The following is a 22,919-nucleotide window of genomic DNA, read 5'->3' on the forward strand; positions in this document are numbered from 1 at the left end:
AAATGCAATTTTCTTGATGACGACATAAATATACCATCCTATCATGTAACAACATGGATTACTTCCCAAATACACTTTAATGCTCGTTTATCAATATCTTTATTTTAAAAAGGCACAACAAAACGTATTGACAGAAAAACACAGCTTTATAGAACACATTTTAAAAGATTGAAACATATATCGTCATTCCATAAAGAACAAGGCAACATTTAATCATACCCCTTTTAATCGTTTTTCTTTCGTTATGTCCTTCATCGGGTCTTGAACAGATTTCTGAAAAGTTCTTGGCGAACTTCTTCAACACCATCGGACGATCCAAGATGCATTCAATGTACTGATCCAATCGGATCGCAGAACAGGCGTGCAGCTGCCATAGCAACTCCAATGGTAAATCTTGCACCTACATGTAGAGTTTCAAAACATATCGGGTTCAGGATTTATCTCCTAGCCGAACATATGCATATTCTAAAATAATACAAGTAATTGTTATAATGATGGTAGCCTGTTTCTGCTAAGCGAAACTATTCTCTGCTTAGCAAGTTGTTGTGCTTGGTCCGACTTTCATAAGTCTGTCAAGCAGACAATTTCATAAAGCTGTTAAGCAGACAATAACAGAAAATACTGCTCAAACAATTTCTTGGCTAAGCAGAAATTGAGTTGGGCACCAGCCAAAACAATGCAAACTTAATGTAAATTTGGATGGTAACCTGTTTCTGCTAAGCAAAACTATACTGTGCTCAGCAAGTGTTTGTGCTTACAGGCTTTATGAAATTAGGCCCTTGTGGTTTCCGAGCCCTGGCCTCAGCAGGACCCAATTTCAGAGTGCTGCTTAAGGGTAAGCACATTTTCGTGCTTACTGTAGCAGAAAAATTTGCTAAGGTGTAAGCGTATTTCACAGGTTAGCAAGAAAATTAGTCGGCCATCTTGCACGTTCACCATGGATTTGCATTGTGACATCGTTCATTTTCATGCAGTAAGCACCAAACGGCTAGCATGCCTTTTCGTGTGCTTACAGTTTAGCATCGCTATGAAATGGAAATTGCACAGTAAGCACAAAATCAGCCGTTAAGCAGCTCTATGAAATTGGCTCCAGATGTATAATTACCTTAGAGCTGAGTTGTTCTATGAAGTACGTCCTACTGAGAGTCTGCTCTGAGACCAACTTGTTTAAGAGCAGGACCAGGAACGCAAACCTCTTCTGGACAAAATGAAGAGTAAACTCAATATCAGTATAGAAAGGTCGCCCAGTCATAAATGTTGGGGTTGAACAAAGAATTGACTAGAGTGGGATTCGAACCAACGACCTCCGGATTAACGTGCCGGCGCCCTAACCAACTGAGCTATCTAGCCCTATGTTGGCGGTGTCCCTATTTTGTCAATATCTTTGTTCAGGGTGCCAGTCAGAAGCCATACAACCATTAACTGCCGTGTAGCCAGGGATCACAACCAAATCACGATACAACCTGGGAAGCGGCAGCTAGGGGATCACCTTAAGGGGATGCAACTTTTTGTTTCAGATATCAGTATAAACCACAAGGGAAACTGACTGGGTAAATTTTGAAATGATTTTAGGGGTTGAACAAAGAATTCAAGAATTGACTAGAGTGGGATTTGGACCAACGACCTCCGGATTAATGTGCCGGCACTCAGATACCAACTGAACTATCAGAGATTTCAGACCTGTATGCTTTGTTTTTGAAAAAGCAAGGGGACCAAGGCATTTTCTTCTTGGTGAAGAGCACCCTATGAGGGAGCATTTCAAGGGCACCAAGGCAATAACCAGGGGGCATGGAGGCAATCGCCTCTGTTGCCTCCATGAAGTATCAGGCCTGAGATTTATTTTGGCACTGTAATTCACTCCTCTCCAACATTCCAGCATGTCAAGACTTCACAAACTGTAATATTTTTCGGTTAAGACCATTCTCTTCAGAAAACGGTTACAGCACACTGACCGAAATGTTGAGCAGTACAAACCGGCTCTTCTAAGGGCCACCAACACTCACAAAGAGATCTACACGGTGTCACCGCAACTTACTTTCTAAAAGGCTTCTAAGAAATTACCAACTTTCTATGATGACCACATGAATTGCACTGGCTCCCCGTTCAACAGCGAATCAAATTCAAAAATCCTTCTGATCATCTGGAAATCATTCAACTCCAGCGAAGTGCCTCTGATATTGAACCCACCAACTGGAACGTTCTACCCTAAAACATTTGGGCCTCTACCTCAGCTGCTACATTCAAGAAATTGCTCAAAACAGAACTCCAGCCTATCGATTCTGTCTCAAGTTTCATCTTCAAAGCGCCTCCGATCTAGCACCTAGGATTTGTGCCCTATAGGGCCTATAAGAACCTATTACTATTATTTATAATTTTATACGCCCTATAAGTACCTGTTGCTCATTGTCATTTCTTTGGTGATCTTGTAATAAATGGCTCAACTCTTTCACACACTCATTTGCAGCAACCGTTGACATCGGCAATCCAGTGATGTGGGACTGGGCTTGGATACATGATAGGCAAGCTTCAACTGAAAAGATCAATAACGCAATGAAGTAAAGCAGTAGGCTAATCATAAGAGTATCTTCAAGTTTTGCAATATCTTGAAAAAGAGATTTTTTCCATATTGAATGACAGAAAATTTGTGACAAAAAAATTTGAAGATAATGATCGTAGAAAACTGGAAATACGATGTACATGCTAGAAAAGATTGTATTTCAGGAGACAAAAAATATTTTTGTGACATTGTTTTAATCATTTCTCAAAAACTACAGCATCTCCGCAAATAATATTTTTTAGTGGGAAACTTTCTACTATCATTATCTTAAAACCATGTAAGTTTAAAGTAAATCTGTGGACATTGTGTTTTGTGCCCTACAAAAAGTACCCTAACCCTAGTTTAAACAATGAGGTAAAATTACTTGATAAATGCTGCAAACTTGTCTGGGTTGTCACTGGAGATGAAGGATGCGTTGAGTGCGGTATGAGCTGGTTGTCTGCGATGCTGCCATTATCAAAATCAACTCCTTCAGTGGCCTTGAGTTAATACAAGGACAAGCAAAAAATGTTTAACAATTAAACAAAGGTGTAATAATAATATCAAAGTCTTATATAGCGCACGTATCTAACATGGTACTCAAGGTGCTGAGGTTTTTTTTTATACAAACTTTCAGAAAGATAGGTTTTCAGGCGTCTGGGAACACACTCTTGTGGTTCCCAGACGCGTGTCCATATGTTTTGTACACAAAGCACAGATCGGATATTTTTTCTTTCCAGGACGAACGTGTGCAGATAATTCGCAACGTTTGACCTGGGAAAAGATAAGCGCGCGGTCGGGGACAGTCGGCATTTTAGTGAAGTGTAGTGGTAAAACAATGGAGGAAGAAATAAAACGGAGTAGTTGGGGACTGAATTACGGTAAGAATTTATCATTTTAAACAATTTTTGAGATTGCGGAGCAGATTTTCTGTCGCCCCCAGGGCCAATGAGAGTTCAAAGGACACATAGAGCCTAATTTTGGCAAGGTAAAAAAACAACAGAGATTTGCGTTGCCAAAATTAAAACTTTATAAAAGAACCAGAGAAAACAGACTCGTTATTGTCGTGAGAGATGTATGTCTACACACTTTATATGAGGTTAGTACCAGTGTAGATGTAGACATGGTAGATGTAGAAAGAACACAATCTCTTATCAATCAAGTTCAAGTTATCATAATTTTTTCATACTACATCAATATCATTATCATCATTCATAAGGTTTATCGCGAATAGCAAAATATCAAGAGAGGGCGCTGTTGAACCCACACAAAGGTATAGGCGTTGCGTTCGCGAGTTGTACAAACTGCATAGTAACCGCCCCATATTCCTTCCCACAATGCAGTGCGTTTCTGAATCGCAATAAACCTTATACATTTACATGCCATAGAATATAGATCATTCATTAGCATACACTTATAAATACAGCTAACTAAATACAAATCAAACGTTGTTCTTAATCTTATTTAAAAAAATTACCTCTCTCAAAAGTTCTTCGAAATTCTGATTTCGATCGATGAGGTTGAAGACTGCCTGCTCCATCATGATCTTCAAAACACCAAGCGAGTTGACGGCAAGTTGACGGACCGGTTTTTATAAAAAAACACATGTTCTTATTTATTTCCTGGTTACAGAAATAGCGCCCCCAATTGTTTGAAGGAACAAAATAATGCAAAGGGTGAGCCCCAACCCTAAACTAGCCCCCAGTCTTTATCCGTCATATGTTCATGGTACCACCACGCACCGCCACCCCCCACCCCCCACCCATTATGCTCACATAAAGAGTAAACATTGTAACATCTCCTCCACATTTTTCCTGCGTGAAAAAGCAAGTTTAGCCCTTTAAAACTACGGTGTGATTAAGACCATTGCTCCATGGCTAGACGAGGCAGTTAGTTTTCTGTGACCTCACGACAGGTGTTTCCTTATGTGACGTCATAAATTGTTTCAACAAGGTCACATTCAGTATGGTACCAGACCATACTGCGTGTGTAAAGTAACAACACTTGAAAAGGATACAAGAGCAGCTGATCATTTAGCAAAAAGTGGCGGATCACTGAACATGAACTATTCTATTGTTCCGCTAAATCCGTAAAGAGCTTCCTCTTTTTTAATTCTTGGAAAAATTTAAGGAATCAGGCAGTTTTTGGTATTCGTATGGTATTTTCGGCATTAAAAATTATTCATTATTCGATCTCAACTGCAGTTTAGGGTTTATTTTTTATAAGTGGATTGTAACTTTGAAGTATAGGGTTGTGATTGGATTTTGCCGGTGTCAATCGTGTGTGCAATGGGAGTGTACGCCTGAGCTGAGCTGCACAATTTCACGCAAAATTATTCGATATTTTATAAAGTTTTAGTTGACAGACATCGACGCGTTCTGGAGGCATAATAAAGGTATGATGTTATATTTTGGATATGGTTTAGTTATGAATAGTAGATTTGTTTTGTTGTATTTTGGCTCGGTGTGTCACGTAACTTGTGTCACATCTTTCTGAATTCAGCAGATACGGACATTCATTTACTTCACTTCAGTCACCAGCAAACAGCAGTCCCATCATTATTTCTCACACAAAAGTAATAGGCATATGGATGCCTAACAAATGAGTGTTTGTGGCGTGGGAGTGATACAAAAACCTTTCCGTGAAGTGCACAAATCAATAAAATTTCACTCAGGTTAATTTGCCTACCGTGTGTGTGTGTTTGTATTGTTTTTTGTACAGTTGTGAACTTACAAACTGACACAGCCAGGGCTCAAATTTGTATCTATTTATTTATTTATGTATTTACTTTAAATTGTTTATCCATTTATTTCTATTTATTTTATTTGGGGGGATCAACGAGACCTAAGTATTGTTGTAAATGACATAAAATGTTTTTATTTGTTTTTTTGTGGGAGCAAATCAATCAAGAAGAGGGGATAGTCACTTTGCGATCCTACTACTTGCCGTCAACTCGCCGACTTGCCGTCAACTCATTTTCGTGCCGTCAACTCATTAAATTTACATGAACAATTTATAAATGGGGCACGGAAGTGTTAAGTCTGGGCTAAACTACATATTTCTCATGGTTTTTGGTAAAAATTCATTCACAAAATTGACTTTGAGTTGATAAAAAAAAGTACCAATCATTGACATCTTGGGCCAAGACTAATCCATGTGAAAAAGCAAGATGATTTTTTCACGAGAAAAAAACTAAATTTTTATTCCGAAATATGACCTAAAATACCCTCACTTTGCCCCCTTTGGTCCGCTTACCAAATTCTGGTTAAAACACCTGAGTGCAAGTTAAAATTCTTTCCAAGTGATCAATATAGAGAACAATCTTAACCCTCAAATCTTCCAAAGTAGATACAGCCACAACTAAAAAAACATCAACAGTGCAAAAGCGAATAAAACAACGCTCTAGTGACCTCCTTGTCAAGTCCCCCCGCAGAAGTTTCAGGAGGATAACTACCAAGTACCAGGAACCAAGTAAAACAACGGATAACTTTCCGCATGGTGCCACCACTTTTTCACTCATTTTTACAAAAAGGGGTATCTCATTGAGGTAAATTAGATACTATTATTTCATATTGCCTGAAAAAGTGGTGGCGCCATACGGAAATTTTTCCAAAACAACAAGCTACAGACATGTGTCCTGCTCATAAAGAAATAGAACCCCGAAAACGCTGAGCTCGGCCACCCTCTGTGTCGTCTGTGGACGCGGCGTATTAATACCGCGCGATACGCCCGATGTCAAAATGATCATCGCGTGACACACGTGTATGGCAAAATGAGCATCACGTGACACGCGAAAATGGCAAGATGTCAGCGCACATAGACCGTTTCTTGTGTGTTCATTGGTCAATGATGACGTCACTGTATGGCAAAATATTTTGGCATACCTGTGTAAAAAATGGCGTACGCGCATCCATGAAAATGGTCTCACAATGAAACCGCATGCACAATTAGACACTCGGCGTTCTCTGGGTTCTACTTCTATGGTCCTGCTGGATAGTTACCCCCCCCCCCCAAAAAAAGGGCAAACTCTGCTTTTACTTCTAGGGACTTGGGCTAGACTTGGTCTTTTCCTCTTTCTTCTTGTTTGGATTGGGGGGGAGGTGAGTTCTCTGAAGTTTCTCTTCTTGGTATTCCCACTGCCTGTGGATCCAAGGGCTTATTATTTTGACACCCAGTAATCCCGTTATTCTCGGGGCCCACTTGTCCGACGATTCATAAGTCTGATACACGTACATGGCTTGTTAGCTCCAGCTTGATTTTCCGCCGTCAGACTAATAATATGCCATCGAATTACCAAGCAAAAAGGAATAACATTAGGGTGTTTGAGCATGAAACCAGACTTTCTGCTTTATACACTCTTGATTTATATTCTGGTTGATTTATTTACCGCACTGGCGGCCAAGCAGGCCGAAAAAAGTACATTTACAAGTAAAAATAGTTCATGTTGAGATTTGTTGAGATCTGTAGAACAAAGAGTCATTCCAACACTCGGCTTTATTTCACATATTGCATCTCTTTTGAACTCCTTGCCTGGTGGATGTTTCACCCCATCCTACACAATCCGGACTGTTTTAAGAGGAATATCAATTTCTGCCTCACGCTCTCCCGAGTTATTTTCATGTTTAATCATTTTCTTCTTACCTAGGGTGGCTTTTAGCCTTGTTTGGGGGAACTTGCATATTTTTTTTTTAAATAAAACACAGTAAACTGTTAATTTCAATGGGTCTTTAGTTTGACAGCCCATGATCGACTAATTACATGTATAGTTGGTTTAACAGATTTGAATATAATTTTGTTCTCCTTTCAGATTAGTCTGGCGCCTTGTTTGGCAAGGCTAACATAACATAATCAGTCATGTTTGACGAGAACAAGAAGGTGTGGGTGCCAGATATAGCTGAGGGATTCCAGCTTGGGCGCATCGAGGATATTGGTGCCGAGTCCATCACAGTAGCACCCCTACACAAACCTGGAAAGGTAAAATAATAATCCTTTAAAGAATTACTGTGACAAAACTTCTGACACGCAGGCAACCACTTTGATTGGCAAAAACATATTAATGTTACAGTTACATATACTTTCATTTGCTACTTCTATTGCAACAAAGCATGACGCAGAAAGCCAGCAATGAGTTTGGGACACTATGCAGCATAGGGAAAACAATAAACTAATTGCCTGCAAAAGATCGCAAAGCAGAGTTTGCGACACTATGCAGTAGATGCACTTAGGGAAAACAACAAATTAATTGCTTGCAAAAGAACGCAATGCCCAGTGGATAGCCCTGAACATGCTGTGTACAATGTAATGTTACGCTGAGTATCGGACCTTTCATCCTTATGGTGGTACAAGGAATTGGATAATGTTCATAGTTCAACCAAGCAACTGTCGTGTCGTGTCGTGTCGTGTCGTGTCCAGTTCGCCGAGCCCAAGTTTGGTCCGGTCAGCAGCGAAGTATGCATTTGAGTCATGGTCATGACACTTGTGCGCTTTAACCATAATTGCTTCATAAAAAGTTGGGAAGGTAGTGCATTCTGCTCTAACAGCCAGGTTTCTAGAGGATGATACCCATGCCTACCTCCATGACATCCTTACGGACCCTATTTCAGCCCCAAGAGAAGGTGGTAACATTCCTCCCATTGGCAGTTGATTTGGGTCGACAGCCAAAATCAGTCGTGTGTAGCCCTCACCTTGAAGTGGTCATCCATCAACATGATGCCCCAGTTATTAGAAAAAAATAGAGCATTCAATTTTTAATTTGTTTCCTTCTAAAAACATTTCAAAAGGAAGGGAGAATCAATTGCTCTTGACCTAAATTGTTTAAAATTGTACAAACTTTGTACTGTATCTTCTCTATAGACAGATTCAGGCCTGGGATTTCGTCTTTGAGCCTCTTTAATTTTGCACCTTAGGGCCTTTCCATTGGAAAAGTCTACAAGAAACTTTTGAAGGGCACCAGGGCCAACACCATGGGGCAACAGAGGCCATAAAAGGGACACATTGCCTTGGATCGGTCGAGTTGGTCTTTGAAAAGCGTTTGTAACCGTTTTTCATAAAATGCATATGGGTAGAAAGATGTTGTAAAAGTAGAATACAATGATCCACACAAACATGCCTCGAAATTGCGTGGTTTTCCTTTTACCTCGTCGACTAACACGTTGGCAATTTATGGGGGTCAAAATTATGACTCCCATAAATGGCTGACCGTGTTAGTTCGCACAGTAGAAGAAAAACCACGCAATTTCGAGGCAAACTTGTGTGGATCATTGTATTCTACTTTTAAAACATCTTTCCAACCATATGCATTATATAAAAAACGGTTACAAACGCTTTTGTTTTGACCAACTCGTCCGTTCCAAGGCAATGTGTTCCTTTAAGCTCCGCCCCATTGCGTATTGACCAATCACAACCCTGATTGCGCAACCAAAAGTCCAACAAAAGTCTGACATGCGTGCACGTAGGCTTGGGGCTCGCGACAGACTTGTGCAGAATGGCATCACGTGTTCTTGCTCACGCGTGTGCCGTGGGCGGAGCCTAATGGATCGGTCTTTTCCATGAGGCCTGTCCTCATATTTTGTTTGCATTTTCAAAGTTGCCTGCATAGTGATTGACTGATGGAGTGATTGGTTTATTGATTGAATTATTGACTTGATTGATTGATTGATATATTGATTAGTTGAATGATTGATTGATTTGTTTGACTTTGATTTGTCAGCCTGTGATTGCTCCTTATGATCGAGTCTTTCCAGCGGAGGAAGATGAGGAGAAGACGGTGGAGGACAACTGTAAGTACATCCAAGGTTTAAGCCAAGATTTGTTAAAAGGGTGTCCAAAATAATCCTGGGTGACTTTTGAAATTTACTGCGCAACTAGTCGCGCCTCAAATAGTTGCGACTTTGACACTAGTTGCGACTAATTTTTAACTCCCAAGATGCATTGTGTGATGTCTGATTGTGTTTCGTAAATAAATTCTGTTGTTGTGAATAGTTGTTAGCAACATAATTGGTACACCAAGCAGGAAGTTGTGACTATTTTTGTCGTAGTCATGGCGCACGATTAATCGAGTAGATGAATTCAACAGAAATCAAAATACTGGATTCAAATAATGACTAAAATAAAATCGAGAACAAACAAATACAAAATTTTGCAAACTAGAAATCCTTTAAAGTTTGGCAATAAAGTCCATCATCACTGATTGATTTCAAGCAGTGGTTGGCATCATCACTGAGCGGTAGACTCTTGGTCAGCTTCCCTTAAAGGAACACGTTGCCTTGGATCGGTCGAGTTGGTCTTTGAAAAGCGTTTGTAACCGTTTTTTATAAAATGCATATGGGTAGAAAGATGTTGTAAAAGTAGAATACAATGATCCACACAAACATACCTCGAAATTGCGTGGTTTTCCTTTTACCTCGTCGACTAATACGTCGGCCATTTATGGGGGTCAAAATTTTGACTCCCATAATTGGCCGACCATGTTAGTTCGCACAGTAGAAGGAAAACCACGCAATTTGGAGGCAAACTTGTGTGGATCATTGTATTCTACTTTTAAAACATCTTTCCAACCATATGCATTTTATAAAAAAACGGTTACAAACGCTTTTGTTTTGACCAACTCGTCCGATCCAAGGCAACGTGTTCCTTTAAAGGAACGTTACAGAATTGGTAAGAAACAAAAATCGTGACGATCACAGATTTACATAAAACTTACACAGTCAAATGATGATGATAGTTTAAAACATCCCTTGAAATATTCTGTCTGAAATTTCATATTTGATGTGAAACAAATAGTCTAATTACGCGTTTGGAGTTTATCGCTCAGGGAGCGTTTTGTTCATTTTTGTTTTGGCATTGATACAATGCAAAATTTGTAATCGTTTTTTCACTATTCTCTCGTGACCCAGATGGTCGATCAATCTCAAACTTCTACAGGTTTTTCAGTTTATAATGGTGGATAATACATAAAGTACTTACACTGCCAGCAATATGTTTGCAAGCAAAACCAATTCTGTAATGTTCCTTTAATATGCTAAGCTATGCAAGGCACTGGGATCCAAACGACAGTGCCATGAACTGTGCTGGTATCCAGCCATCTAAGCACAAATTATATAGAATCTGGGAACCGTACCCGCGCTCACTCAATGTCGGTTTCAATGCGTCACAATGGCAACTAAACGAGGGTAGTTGTGTCATATTTTCTTTTCTTTTTTTGTATCTTGAGTTAACACCGTTGTTATCACCAAACGGTTACAAAAATAAAACAGTAGGGCCCTAAATGGAATTTTTCAATTGAAGAAACACATTGATAAGGAATTTACTTGGAACGCTGACTAAAAAAAGCCAAGCGTTAATGAGTTATAATATCCTGGACACAATTGGGGCTGTCCATCATGATATTAGACAAGAACATCTGGTTTCTAATATAGTCGGGAAGTGCAGCATTAATCATTTATAATGTGTAGCTAAATATAGTGCACAGCCAAATATGTAGGCTCGCATGTTTTTTTATCATTAATATTTTTTTCACAGTGCACAAAGTTGAGGTTGAATATAAATGCAACTGTACTATGTAAATATGCATACAATTCAAGAAATGTGATATTTTTTCACAAACATTATAGGCCTACATGAACAGTGGTTTTAGTTAACTTTTATTTTTGTAGACACAATGTATTTTGACACTGTTTAGTGTACAATTCCTGTTTTTCAATTGAAGTTGGTTGGGTGTTCTTCTTCGTAAACCAAATCATCCAGGGACTATTTTTCATGCAAAATTTGGTGAATATAAACTATTTATCTTGAGTAATGTAGTATGTATTGCAAAATCTTGTAAAATTATTTTGTTAACATTTATTTTAAAAATGAAAATGGCTCTACAGTTGACCCATGTTGCAACAAGATCGCTGGGACTACTTAAAATTACCCCTGAAGATGTCAGCGAAGCAAAGAAACGTACACAGTAAAATGAGATTCTGCAAGTCAAAATGTACTCAATACAAGCAGAACCTCAGTTTTAAAATAACTAGCGTTGAGTGTATGATACATTGCACAACATACAAAAACAATCAAGCATAAACAACTCCTGTGTCTTCCTGAATCCTAATTAAGCTCTATTCCCAAGATACAGTCTTCATCAGGGACTCGATCTTCCTCTGACTCAGCAATTTGAAGAAAACACTCTGCACTAAGGAGAAAATGCAATTTACATCAAACTCACCGGTTACCATAGTGACGAGATCCTTTTGCTAAATGGAATAGATTGTAATCTGTTTTTGCTGATTGCCTCTGACTGCGAAAGGAAGAGTTTTAACAAAAACATAGGGGGGAGGGATGTAAGTTGAATCATAACATAGGGGGGAGGGATGTAAGTTGAATCATAACATAGGGGGGGAGGGATGTAAGTTGAATCATAACATAGGGGGGAGGGGTGTAAATTGAATCATAACATAGGGGGGAGGGGTGTAAATTGAATCATAACATAGGGGGGACGGGTGTAAATTGAATCATAACATAGGGGGGAGGGATGTAAGTTGAATCATAACATAGGGGGGAGGGATGTAAGTTGAATCATAACATAGGGGGGAGGGATGTAAATTGAATCATAACATAGGGGGGAGGGATGTAAGTTGAATCATAACATAGGGGGAAGGGATGTAAGTTGAATCATAACATAGGGGGGAGGGATGTAAGTTGAATCATAACATAGGGGGGAGGGGTGTAAATTGAATCATAACATAGGGGGGAGGGGTGTAAATTGAATCATAACATAGGGGGGAGGGATGTAAGTTGAATCATAACATAGGGGGGAGGGATGTAAGTTGAATCATAACATAGGGGGGAGGGATGTAAGTTGAATCATAACATAGGGGGGAGGGATGTAAGTTGAATCATAACAGGGGGGAGGGATGTAAGTTGAATCATAACATAGGGGGGAGGGGTGTAAATTGAATCATAACATAGGGGGGAGGGGTGTAAATTGAATCATAACATAGGGGGGAGGGATGTAAATTGAATCATCCAAGGAAACCTGCTATTTATTCATTTATTTCCAAGCAAACAGTCACAAAGAAATAACACTATAAATAACACTACGGCTGCAAATAACCCACAAAAAAACCTACAAAGGCACTATACAAGTGCAGGAGAAAACAAGTCATAAAAAGTTAAAAATTACATAGAAAATATAAGTTACAACTATAAAATCTTTAGAAAATACATTTAAATGCACAAATTTAAGAATATTGCACCTGATATCATGGTACTGTCATGTATGAAAAGCAGCACATTGTGAAACTTAGCCCTTTCACACATACAATCACATTGTCAAATTAATCAATAACAGACACAGTCTGTAATAAATGGGACAATTATTTCCAAACCACGCCTCCCCTTGTAGACTACATGTATACAGTATCTGGGATTTTATTGTCTGCTTCTTTTAAATGGAAGGTATACGTAAAATGAAGTACATGTGTGTAGGCCTACAGCGGGTTTCGATAAAAGCATTTTGAGAATGCATGATCTAAAATGAAAATGATGGATATCATATAAATTAAACCTGAAGTCTAAGTAAACAAGTGTGTATTTAGTTACCTCTTGAAGTTGTAGAGTGATGTTACAATTATGCAAAATGTGACGGGGAGGCTTTTCCCACGGGGAAGGGGCAGCCTTGGTCTTGCAGTAATAACACTTAAGCCCGGTTCATACTTTCTGCGAATGCGATACGAATGTTGAAGTCACAAATTCAAAACAAATAATTCTGCCAAAAACATAGGATTCGAACTGCCTCTAGCTGCCGGGCAACCTCGGTGGTCTAGTTGGTAAGACACTGCTCTAGAATTGCAAGGGTCTTGGGTTCGAATCCCACCCGAGTAACATGCTTGTGATATTTTTTTCACAGGACTCGGGGAAAGTACTGAGTATACAGTGCTATAACACACATCGGTGTATGGGTAAAAACCAAAATTAATATTTTGAGAATCGTTTCTCTTTTAACATGTTCAAAGTTATTTTATGGAAACATCAAATTTTATTCGCATATTGTGTATACATTCCATATACAAATTATTCTTCCTGCGTGAACAAAATTGCTCGACTGACTTTCAACGATATCTCTAAAACGCGACCACCTTCTGAAATGAAACTTTGACAGGATGATTCTATTGTACATGTATACTTACTGAAAGATTAAAACAATGGAAAGATTTTGAAAACTAAAAGTATGTTCCCTTTGAACTTTAGGCCCTCTTATTTCAGGTTGCCACTTTTGGTACTCAATGACCAGTCAGTATTTCATTAGTCTTGGTTCAAGACTCTCCTGGATTTGTCACAAGAGGTCGCGCTATCACACCCAGCCCCCAACCACGAACCGCTATCACCCGAGAACCGCTATCACAGGAGAGTCTTGGCACATTCGTTAAATCTCCCCCCAAAATCGGGGGGGAAACATAATGCGCATGCGTACGTTTTCCGCAGAGCCCGCCCCTTCATTTGGGGGGGAGATTTAACGAATGTGCCAAGACTCTCCTGTGATAGCGGTTCTCGGGTGATAGCGGTGCGTGGTTGATAGCGCATTGGAGGTGATAGCGTGCCCTTTTGTGACAAATCCAGGAGAGTCTTGCAAACCAAGACTAGTATTTCATCCACATGTACAATACAGATGTAAAATATAATTTGTATGTGTGTATACAATATTGCATGATGACTAGTAATGTGTGATGCATTAAATTTACACTGTCATGCTTGTTTACCTACATGTAGCAGTGATGACTGTTGACATCTCCATTGCCAGATTTGATTGATTTTCTGTTCTTGTAGATTTATAAGTGAGGGATTGCATTTCCTGAACCGATTTTGACCTTGAGTTTCTCTAGGGACGATTTCAATTGTACATGAACCAGTGTAGTCCATGTAGATTTTAATTTTTGTTTAGCCTTCGAGAAAGACTCGAAACCAACGACCAACGATTTTTTTTGTATTTGATATGTAGGTTGGTCAGTAGGTTGGTTTATTATACTATTAATAGGTTTTATATGACTAGAAACAAATGTAATGCATTTTTGTGGGTGACGCCTTGTTTTTGTTTTAGCACATGAAAGAATTCAACAATTTTCTCTGAAGGGCCTTTATTGAAACTTCCATAAGGCATGTTGAATAATAAAAGATACAAAAGCCATATTGCATGCTGTGTGTAAGCCTTGAAATATTGTGCAATCTTACAATCTTGATAACATGCATAAAATGTGAACATGCAGCAAAAACATGATCTGTAGGCCTAACATGCAGGATTTAAAAGTTTGCATGGAAATATACATACATTAACTTTAATAATATGGATTTATTATGCGCACTTCTCCAGAAAACCGATCAAAAAGAAAACAAGATCTAAAATGAAAATGATGGATATCATATAAATTAAACCTGAAGTCTAAATAAACAAGTGTGTATTTAGTTACCTCTTGAAGTTGTAGAGTGATGTTACAATTATGCAAAATGTGACAGGGAGGCTTTTCCCACGGGGAAGGGGCAGCTTTGGTCTCGCAGTAATAACACTTAAGCCCGGTTCATACTTTCTGCGAATGCGATACGAATGTTGAAGTCACAAATTCGAAACAAATAATTCGCAGCTTTTGAGTTGTGCCAAACTCTCTTGAGAATATCGCAGCGTAAACAGAGTTGTGACGTCAAATTCACGTCAAATAAGCTTGGGCAATACAACGATATTATGGAATATCGCGATACTAATTTGGAAACGATTTTGATATCAGATCGATTTAGTTTTAATCGAAATATATATCGCGGGGTATATCGCGATGTATCGCTATATCGATTAATATTGCAATATCGCGATGTATTTCCTAGCTGAGACATCTTGCACCCCATAGGTTTGGAGTAAAACCAGAAGAATAGGTCATTAGAACACCTCTCTTATGCTATGACTGTCTCTTCTACAACTTTCACTTGGAGTTTGAAGACTGACGATGTCAAATTTAATTAATCACGTTTATATCGAATATCGCGATTAGTGTCTGCTATATATCGTGAAAAAAAAAAATCGATATCGCCCAAGCTTAATGTGAAATTCTCATCGCATTCGCATTCGCAGGAGGTATGAGCCGTGCTGTACAGTTTGTACAATATGTTTGTAGATGTTGTATATTTGGCTTGACTTCTTCTTTACGTTTCAAGGCCATTGTTCTTGTGTATCCTGCAGGTGCTTTGATGTATCTGAATGAGGCTACATTGCTGAATAACCTGAGGTTGAGCTACAAGAAAGGAAAGATTTATGTAAGTCCATTCTTCACAGTCATTAATAAACAAAAACCTTCCCACAGGCCTAGATTCTGAGGGTCAAGATGCACTTATCAACCCCTTTCACAATGCACAGCCCAATACACGCACACCTATCTTATCTCCCATTTCGGGAAACGTTAAAAAATGTCCATTAAAGCCATTGGAAAAAAAAGTTCACAGATTTACAAATAACCTACATGGTTTACAGAAGGTAATGGTGAAAGACTTCTCTTGAAATATTGTTCCATGAAATGCTTTACTTTTTGAGAAAACATTAAACCAAAATCAATTCTCGATAGCGAGAATTACGGATTAATTATAAACACATGTCATGACACGGCGAAACGCGCAAAAAAAGGAGTGGGTTTTCCCGTTATTTTCTCCCGACTCCGATGACTGATTGAGCCTAAAATTTCACAGATTTGTTATTTTATATAATTTGTGATACACGAAGTGCGGGCCTTTGGAAAATACTGTTTACCGAAAGTGTCCAATGGCTTTAAGGAACTGACTCCCAAAATGGTGGAACTGTCAACATTTTCTGAAAAAGAAATTCAAACCAAGATGTCGAACTTGTGGACTTCAAATAAAAGATGGTTCAAAAATTGAGAGAAGGTTAAAATACCAAGGAGGAGAAATGTTGGGTTTGTCTGCCTGGTAAAAAAAACTACCGATGTATGTTATAATTTTATAACTTAACATAAATGAAAAAATCCTACTTTTTGATCTTCATGTACTTCTCTATCCTCTACAAATGGTCTTGGCCTTGGTGCCCCATCATTGGTGCCCTAAAATTACCTGAGAATTCAACTTAGAAGTGCCCTTTGCTACACATATGCTTTTCATTATGTACATGTACATATGTAATATGGCATTGTCCTCTTAAAGATAGAATTCCTGGCCTGACAAATCTGATTTCTTAATGGGTTTTTTTTGTAGGCATGCCATGTTGACATGTCATGAACATCATTCATTTAAAGGCAGTGGACACTATTGGTAATTATCAAAGACTAGCCTTCACAGTTGGTGTATTTTAACATACACGTATGCATAGAATAACAAACCTGTGAAAATATGAGCTCCATCGGTCATCGAACTTGCAAGATAATAATGAAAGAAAAAACACCCTTTTCACACGAAGTTGTGTGCATTTAGATGGTTGATTTTGAGACCTCAAGTTCTAAATCTGAGGTCTCAAAATCAAATTCGCGGAAAATTACTTCTTTCTCAAAAACTATGGCACTTCAGAGGGAGCCGTTTCTCACAATGTTTTATACCATCAACCTCTCCCCATTACTCGTCACCAAGAAAGGTTTTATGGTAATAATTATTTTGAGTAATTACCATTAGTGTCCACTGCCTTTAAAGATAGAATTCCTGGCCTGACAAATCTGATTTCTGAATGGTTTTTTTTGTAGGCATGCCATGTTGACATGTCATGAACATCATTAAGCGAGATTCATAAAACATTAAGTACATAAAGTAACTGTGAATTACCAAAAGGCAAACACATTGTTTGCACAGCAATAGCAACATTCTTATTCTTATTCTTTATTTGGCCAATAAACAAATACAAATACAAGCAGACAATATGTCAAATAGATAATTATAAGTACATGTTCAAAAGTAAATACAAAGCAAGAAAAACAATAAGGGCACAGGAAATTAACATGCCAAACAACGTACAGGGCTATTTTCCTTTTGTAAATACTAGCTGTTCTAGTGTTGGTTTCATATTATCAGTTGAAATAAGAATGCGCCAGCAATGTTGGAACAGTCAATCAATGTTTACATAGCCCACATTCAGGGCTATAAATGCAATATCTCTCTCAAGCTTATGTCTGCAAACCCTTTTAAGATAAGGCAATGTAATAATATTGGCAATGTTTGCAAAACTTCTTTTGTGGTTGTGTTAAGACCCTCTCTCTCTCTGGAGCTAGTGGGTGCATTCGTTTAGCTTCCCCAGGTTGACCCCTCTGTGTGGCAGGGTTTTTTTTCCAGGACGAATGTGGGTAATTATCTGCACACGCTCGTCCTGGGAAAAAAAAAACGCCACACACCGGGGTCGACCCGGGGAAGATTATCGAACGCACCCAGTCAAGGCCAATCTGGACAACATTTCCTTAAAGCAATTGGAGCCATTCGGTACAGAAAAAGAAAAAAAAAAGCTCACAGATTTAGAAATACTTTACAGGGTTTACAGAAGGTATTGGTGAAAGACCTCCCTTGAAATATTATTCCATGAAATGCTTTACTTTTTGAGAAAACCGTTAAACAATATCAATTCTTGTTAGCGAGAATTACGGATTTATTTTAAACACATGTCATGACACGGCGAAACGCGCGGATACACGGGTGGGTTTTCACGTTATTTTCTCCAGACTCCGATGACCGATTGAGCCTAAATTTTCACAGGTTTGTTATTTGATATAGAAATTGTGATACACGAAGTGTGGGCCTTGGACAATAGTGTTTACCGAAAGGGTCCAATGGCTTTAATCCAAATTATAATTTGAATTTTGTACAAATACATTCGGGTACAATTTTTACTTTGGGGAGCATTATTGGCATATTTCTAAATGATTTCTTTCATTATAAGAATGTGTGCCGAGAGGCAGGAGTGAAGCCAACAATATATTGTTTTTGTCGTTTTCTAATAACAAAGCACTTTCTCAGTGCACCAGCAATTTTCTTATTTTTTTGCCATAGAAAACTGAAAAACACTACAAATACATGTAGTTGTATGCAAGTTTTGCCTCTTTTTTCCCCTTATTAATAAGGTCAGCCCTTGTTCTCAATCAAATGTTTCTACTTTTTTCCCCAAGTGCAATATCATGCTTGATTATTTGAATGATGGCAAAACAAGGTGTTGTACCATAAAAAAAAAGGTCCATTTTGTAATTTTCTTCATTACAGGAAGATGCCACAAAGTGTCAGAAACTACAATTGTACAATATAGTACTGAGGTCTCAATGTATGTGTTTTTTGTCAATCTTGTACCACAAAGTTGCCCGAAAACAAATTGTGTTACTTTTGGAGCCTTGGTTTGTTTTGTTCTGTTCTGTTTTGTGTATGGGCCTTGTCACAGCCAATTTCCACAAAACTTTACGCAACTGCGTAAGTGAAAGATTTCTTGTGTTTGTTGTGCACAACGTTTGAGCCCTTTTCACACTATGATCGCAGTGTGAAAAGGGCTGTATGCAGTATACAGCAGGCAATTTCTACAGTCAACTTAGCAGCAGCCAGCCTCACTCCCTGGTGGAATGCTTCAGTAGCACAAGAGACATTTTTCCCAACCAGTGTCTTTCCATCAATAAGACTGTTGAACTGTGGAGCTGCTCTTTCAGCTTATGGAGAATGCCTGGAACTAGTCGACTCTAAATTTACCTGGTGTGACATGGCCCTTTAAAAACTAACAACATTTTCTTCTGCACGAAGAGTTTCATTTTGAGTTTTGTGAGCTAACCGCGCTTGAAATTTGATTGAAAAGTTCTTGTTTACATGTATGTTAATCCTTAACACTGAGGCAGTTTGTACATGTATATATACATGTTTGATACTTTAAATGGGCTTCAAAGACATCCATGCCCATAGACCTTTTGGCAAATACTCGGGCGCACGTGTAAAGCTAGGAATTAGGTGCATTGTGGTCTAGCTGGTGATCAAATTTGATCCATAGCTATCCCACTATGCACCCCATTCAACAGTTCGCGCTTGCGCAATGGTATTTGCGAAAAGGTCTATGGTCACTGTAAATTTCAGTTCTTGCGGTAATCTAAACTAAAAGAGAAAACAACTGAAACAAAGACTGTGTATCTTCACACCAGACTTTGTGCGACCATTTACGCAGATTTAATGTTAATACGCACATCATTTAGGCAAAACTATTTCTTTTTGTGTTTACAAGTTACTGGAAGCAGAGGTCAAGTGTCATTCTCAAGTTTTAGTTGTTGATTTGTTACATTTGTTTTACTTTTACATATTCCTCCCCCCCCCCCTCTTTAATTAATAACAGACTGACCCAAACAAAGCATGTACAATATTGACTGGCAAGCTAAAAATATATATTGTATCATATCATTTTAAACCATTTATAAACATGTCATTTAATTTATTAGTGGAGATTTGCATCAGGGCTAAAGAATATTTATTTTGGTTTTTACCCATTACACCGATGTGTGTCAGCACTGTATACTCAGTACTTTCACGAGTTCTGTGAAAAAAATGTATTACTCAGATAAGACACTGCTAAAAATCTGCTACGGTCGTGGGTTCGAATCCAATCTGAATTATATGCCTATGATTTTTTTCAAAGAGCTCTGGAAAGTACCGAGTATACAGTGCTAACACACGTCGGTGTATATGGGTGAAACCAAAATTAATGTCATAATATTTTGTAAACATAAATATTGGGCGTACATACACAGCCTGTATGATGTGTTATTGTTTTGGAGTTAAATATTGTTCACCAATGTTATTTATTATAATTTTTTGTTATCAGAGCTATGTTGCCAATATTCTGATTGCGGTAAACCCATACAAAGAGATGACTAATTTGTACACAAAGGATGTCATCAAACGCTACAATGGGAAGTCACTCGGTGTGCTACCGCCCCATGTGTTTGCTATCGGTAAGTTTACTAGTTGCCAATTCGATCTACATGTATGTACTTGGCTACATTTTCTGAGCCATGAAATGCAGAAAGTAAAGCCCGGTTCACACTTTATGCAAATGCAAATGCGAAGCGAATTAGACGTGAATTTGAAGTCACAACTCTTGTTTTTGCAGCGAATGTTTCGCAAGAGTTGAGCACAGCTCATCTGCTGCGAATAATTTGTTGTGTGAATTTGTGGCGTCTGCATTCGCTTTGCATTCGCAGGAAGTATGAAGTGGACTTAACACAGTAAGAAGAAGACAAAAATATGGCTTTTGACCCCTTGCATGACATGCAGCCCACTTTCACACACCTATCCTGTACACCAAATGTTGAGACACACCAAGTGAGAAGACTGATCTTTGACAATTACCAAAGGTGCCCAGTGTCTTTTAAACTTACTGTTTTTTTTATTTTAGCAAGCACTAATACATACACTATATGAGAAAATATCTCTTTTTGTCTTTATAAATAGAATTGAAAAACACAAGACTGCTGGTTCAGCCCGAAACCCAAATCACTGACCTCGGTCAAGTGTTAAAATCAAGCCCCTGTTTTCAATAATGTGATGGTGTTTGCATTGTTTCTTTCAGCTGACAAGTCATTCCGTGATATGAGAGTGACCAAACAGAGCCAGGCAATCATCGTGAGTGGGGAATCGGGAGCAGGAAAGACGGAGTCCACCAAGTATATCTTAAGGTAAGTGCTCACTGCTAGATTGGTGCAGCAGGTAGAGATAGATAGATATACTGACTGACTGATTGAAAGAGACCACTATAACAGTAATATTTGTAGTGGTGGCTTCTTATATAGCGCTCATATCTGCCCCTCAGTGGCGCTCAAGGTGCTCCAGCACTCGGGTAATTGTCCCAGTCTTCTCACTTGGTGTATCTCAACATATGCACAAAATAACAAACCTGTGAAAATTTGAACTCAATTGGTCATCAAAGTTGCAAGATAATCATGGAAGAAAAAAACACCCTTACAAGTCACACAAAGTTGTGTGGTTCCAGATGCTTGATTTTAGAAATGTCCAAGTGTAATTTTTACTTTGCAAAATAAAACTCAAATATTTTAGTTGAAAATTGCTGTCTTATTATTGAAACCTATGTTACTTCAGGGGGAGCCGTTTCTCACAATGTTTTATACTATCAACAGCTCTCCATTGATCGTTCACAAGTAAGTCTCCAGACGATGACTAGAGCAAGCTAGTCGAATTGTTGAGACCAAATGAAGAACTGACTCCGCGGTAGTACAGTTAATCACGATCCTAAAAGCTAAATTAGTAGCCCAGCCTATTGTCTATAACATCCGCCCGGGTAATAGTTAAAAAAAAGCAGGACAGTTCTTTTCAGAACTGAGAAGTCTCCCAAACCCTCGAACATCTACTCCTCGGTAGTAGAATAAAGCAAGACAGTTCTCTAAGAACAAACTATACCTGGCAAGTAGATACAGACATGGCGTTACCGCAAAGCACATATATATTGATACCTCACCATGCAATGCCTCAAATCCTATAAACAAGTGTTAATGCTAACAATTATTTTGAGCAATCACCATTAGTGTCCAGAACCTCCCTCAATCTTTCCTGTCCCTGTTGACCCCTAGGTACCTGACTGAGAGTCACGGGCAGGGAGCAGGGACGATAGAGCAGCGCATCGTTGAGGCAAACCCTCTCCTGGAGGCCTTCGGTAATGCCAAGACCATGAGGAACAACAACAGTAGCCGCTTTGGAAAGTTTGTGGAGATGCACTTCAGTGACAAGGTTTGAATCTAATAGATGTTATTTTTTGTTTGTTTTTTGTGCATCGGGATTAAGAATATAATTTGATTTCACCCTAACAGCGATGTGTGTTATGCACTGTATAGTCAGTACTTGTCCGGAGTCCTGTGAAAAAAAAAAAACACTTAGGAAAGTTCTGACTATACAGTGCTTACTACACACCAGCAAAAGGGTAAAAACAAATTATAAGTTACGAATCATGGTGTGGGTGCAAAAACATTGTGAATTTATTTAAATGTTTGAAAAAAAACAAGATTAATCAACACAATTATTAATCAAACATGCCCGTCTCTTTGAGAAAGTGCGAAACTGTGATGACTTAAATTTGTGCACCTATCGTCACCGTTTTCACGAAGGGACAATTTGTCCCCTGCAGCCCAAAATGTATGTTTGGAGAACATCGCGTTTGAAGTTAAGCTAATTTTGAAATCACTGGTTCGTAGACTTTTCGATGTTAAATCTTTGAAATTTTTACATATCAGGAAAGTAGAGATCCTAAATCATACAAATCTGTTTCCAATTTTGTTTATAATGGTTTAATTAATGAGTAATTATTCAATTAACAAAAGTGCCTCTTCGTGAAAACTGTACAAAATGTGGTCTGTGTGCAGCGCGTCGTGTTGCTGTTCGTGAAAACGCAAAAGCCGGATCTCCTACTTTT

General features: G+C 38.6%; 2 protein-coding genes across 4 annotated transcripts in view; one reads left to right on the plus strand and one right to left on the minus strand.

Annotated features, from left to right (window-relative positions):
* Positions 1–4,151, minus strand: part of LOC139947243 (Fanconi anemia group A protein homolog) — a 99,808-nt gene extending 95,657 nt beyond the window's left edge. For both annotated transcript variants that reach the window (XM_071945126.1, XM_071945125.1), the window contains exons 1-5: positions 4,014–4,151; positions 2,922–3,036; positions 2,394–2,530; positions 1,106–1,198; positions 220–400 (exon numbers count right to left, since the gene is read on the minus strand). In XM_071945126.1, coding sequence (XP_071801227.1) covers positions 220–400; positions 1,106–1,198; positions 2,394–2,530; positions 2,922–3,036; positions 4,014–4,079 — 592 coding nt within the window. In that variant the 5' untranslated portion in view covers positions 4,080–4,151. The remainder of the gene's footprint in view (positions 1–219; positions 401–1,105; positions 1,199–2,393; positions 2,531–2,921; positions 3,037–4,013) is intronic.
* Positions 4,152–4,702: 551 nt separating this feature from the next.
* The window catches only part of LOC139946835 (unconventional myosin-VI-like), a 50,671-nt gene continuing 32,454 nt past the window's right edge, over positions 4,703–22,919 (plus strand). The window contains exons 1-7 of one of the 2 annotated variants that reach the window (XM_071944556.1): positions 4,703–4,931; positions 7,344–7,510; positions 9,246–9,315; positions 15,741–15,814; positions 20,322–20,451; positions 21,069–21,174; positions 22,084–22,240. In XM_071944556.1, the coding sequence (XP_071800657.1) occupies positions 7,391–7,510; positions 9,246–9,315; positions 15,741–15,814; positions 20,322–20,451; positions 21,069–21,174; positions 22,084–22,240 (657 nt within the window). In that variant the 5' untranslated portion in view covers positions 4,703–4,931; positions 7,344–7,390. Of the gene's footprint in view, positions 4,932–7,343; positions 7,511–9,245; positions 9,316–15,740; positions 15,815–18,736; positions 18,795–20,321; positions 20,452–21,068; positions 21,175–22,083; positions 22,241–22,919 lie in introns of those variants that run through there. The other variant, XM_071944557.1, reaches the window with a different exon arrangement.

Source organism: Asterias amurensis, chromosome 14, assembly GCF_032118995.1.
Source record: "Asterias amurensis chromosome 14, ASM3211899v1".
Classification (NCBI taxonomy): Eukaryota; Metazoa; Echinodermata; class Asteroidea; order Forcipulatida; family Asteriidae; genus Asterias; species Asterias amurensis.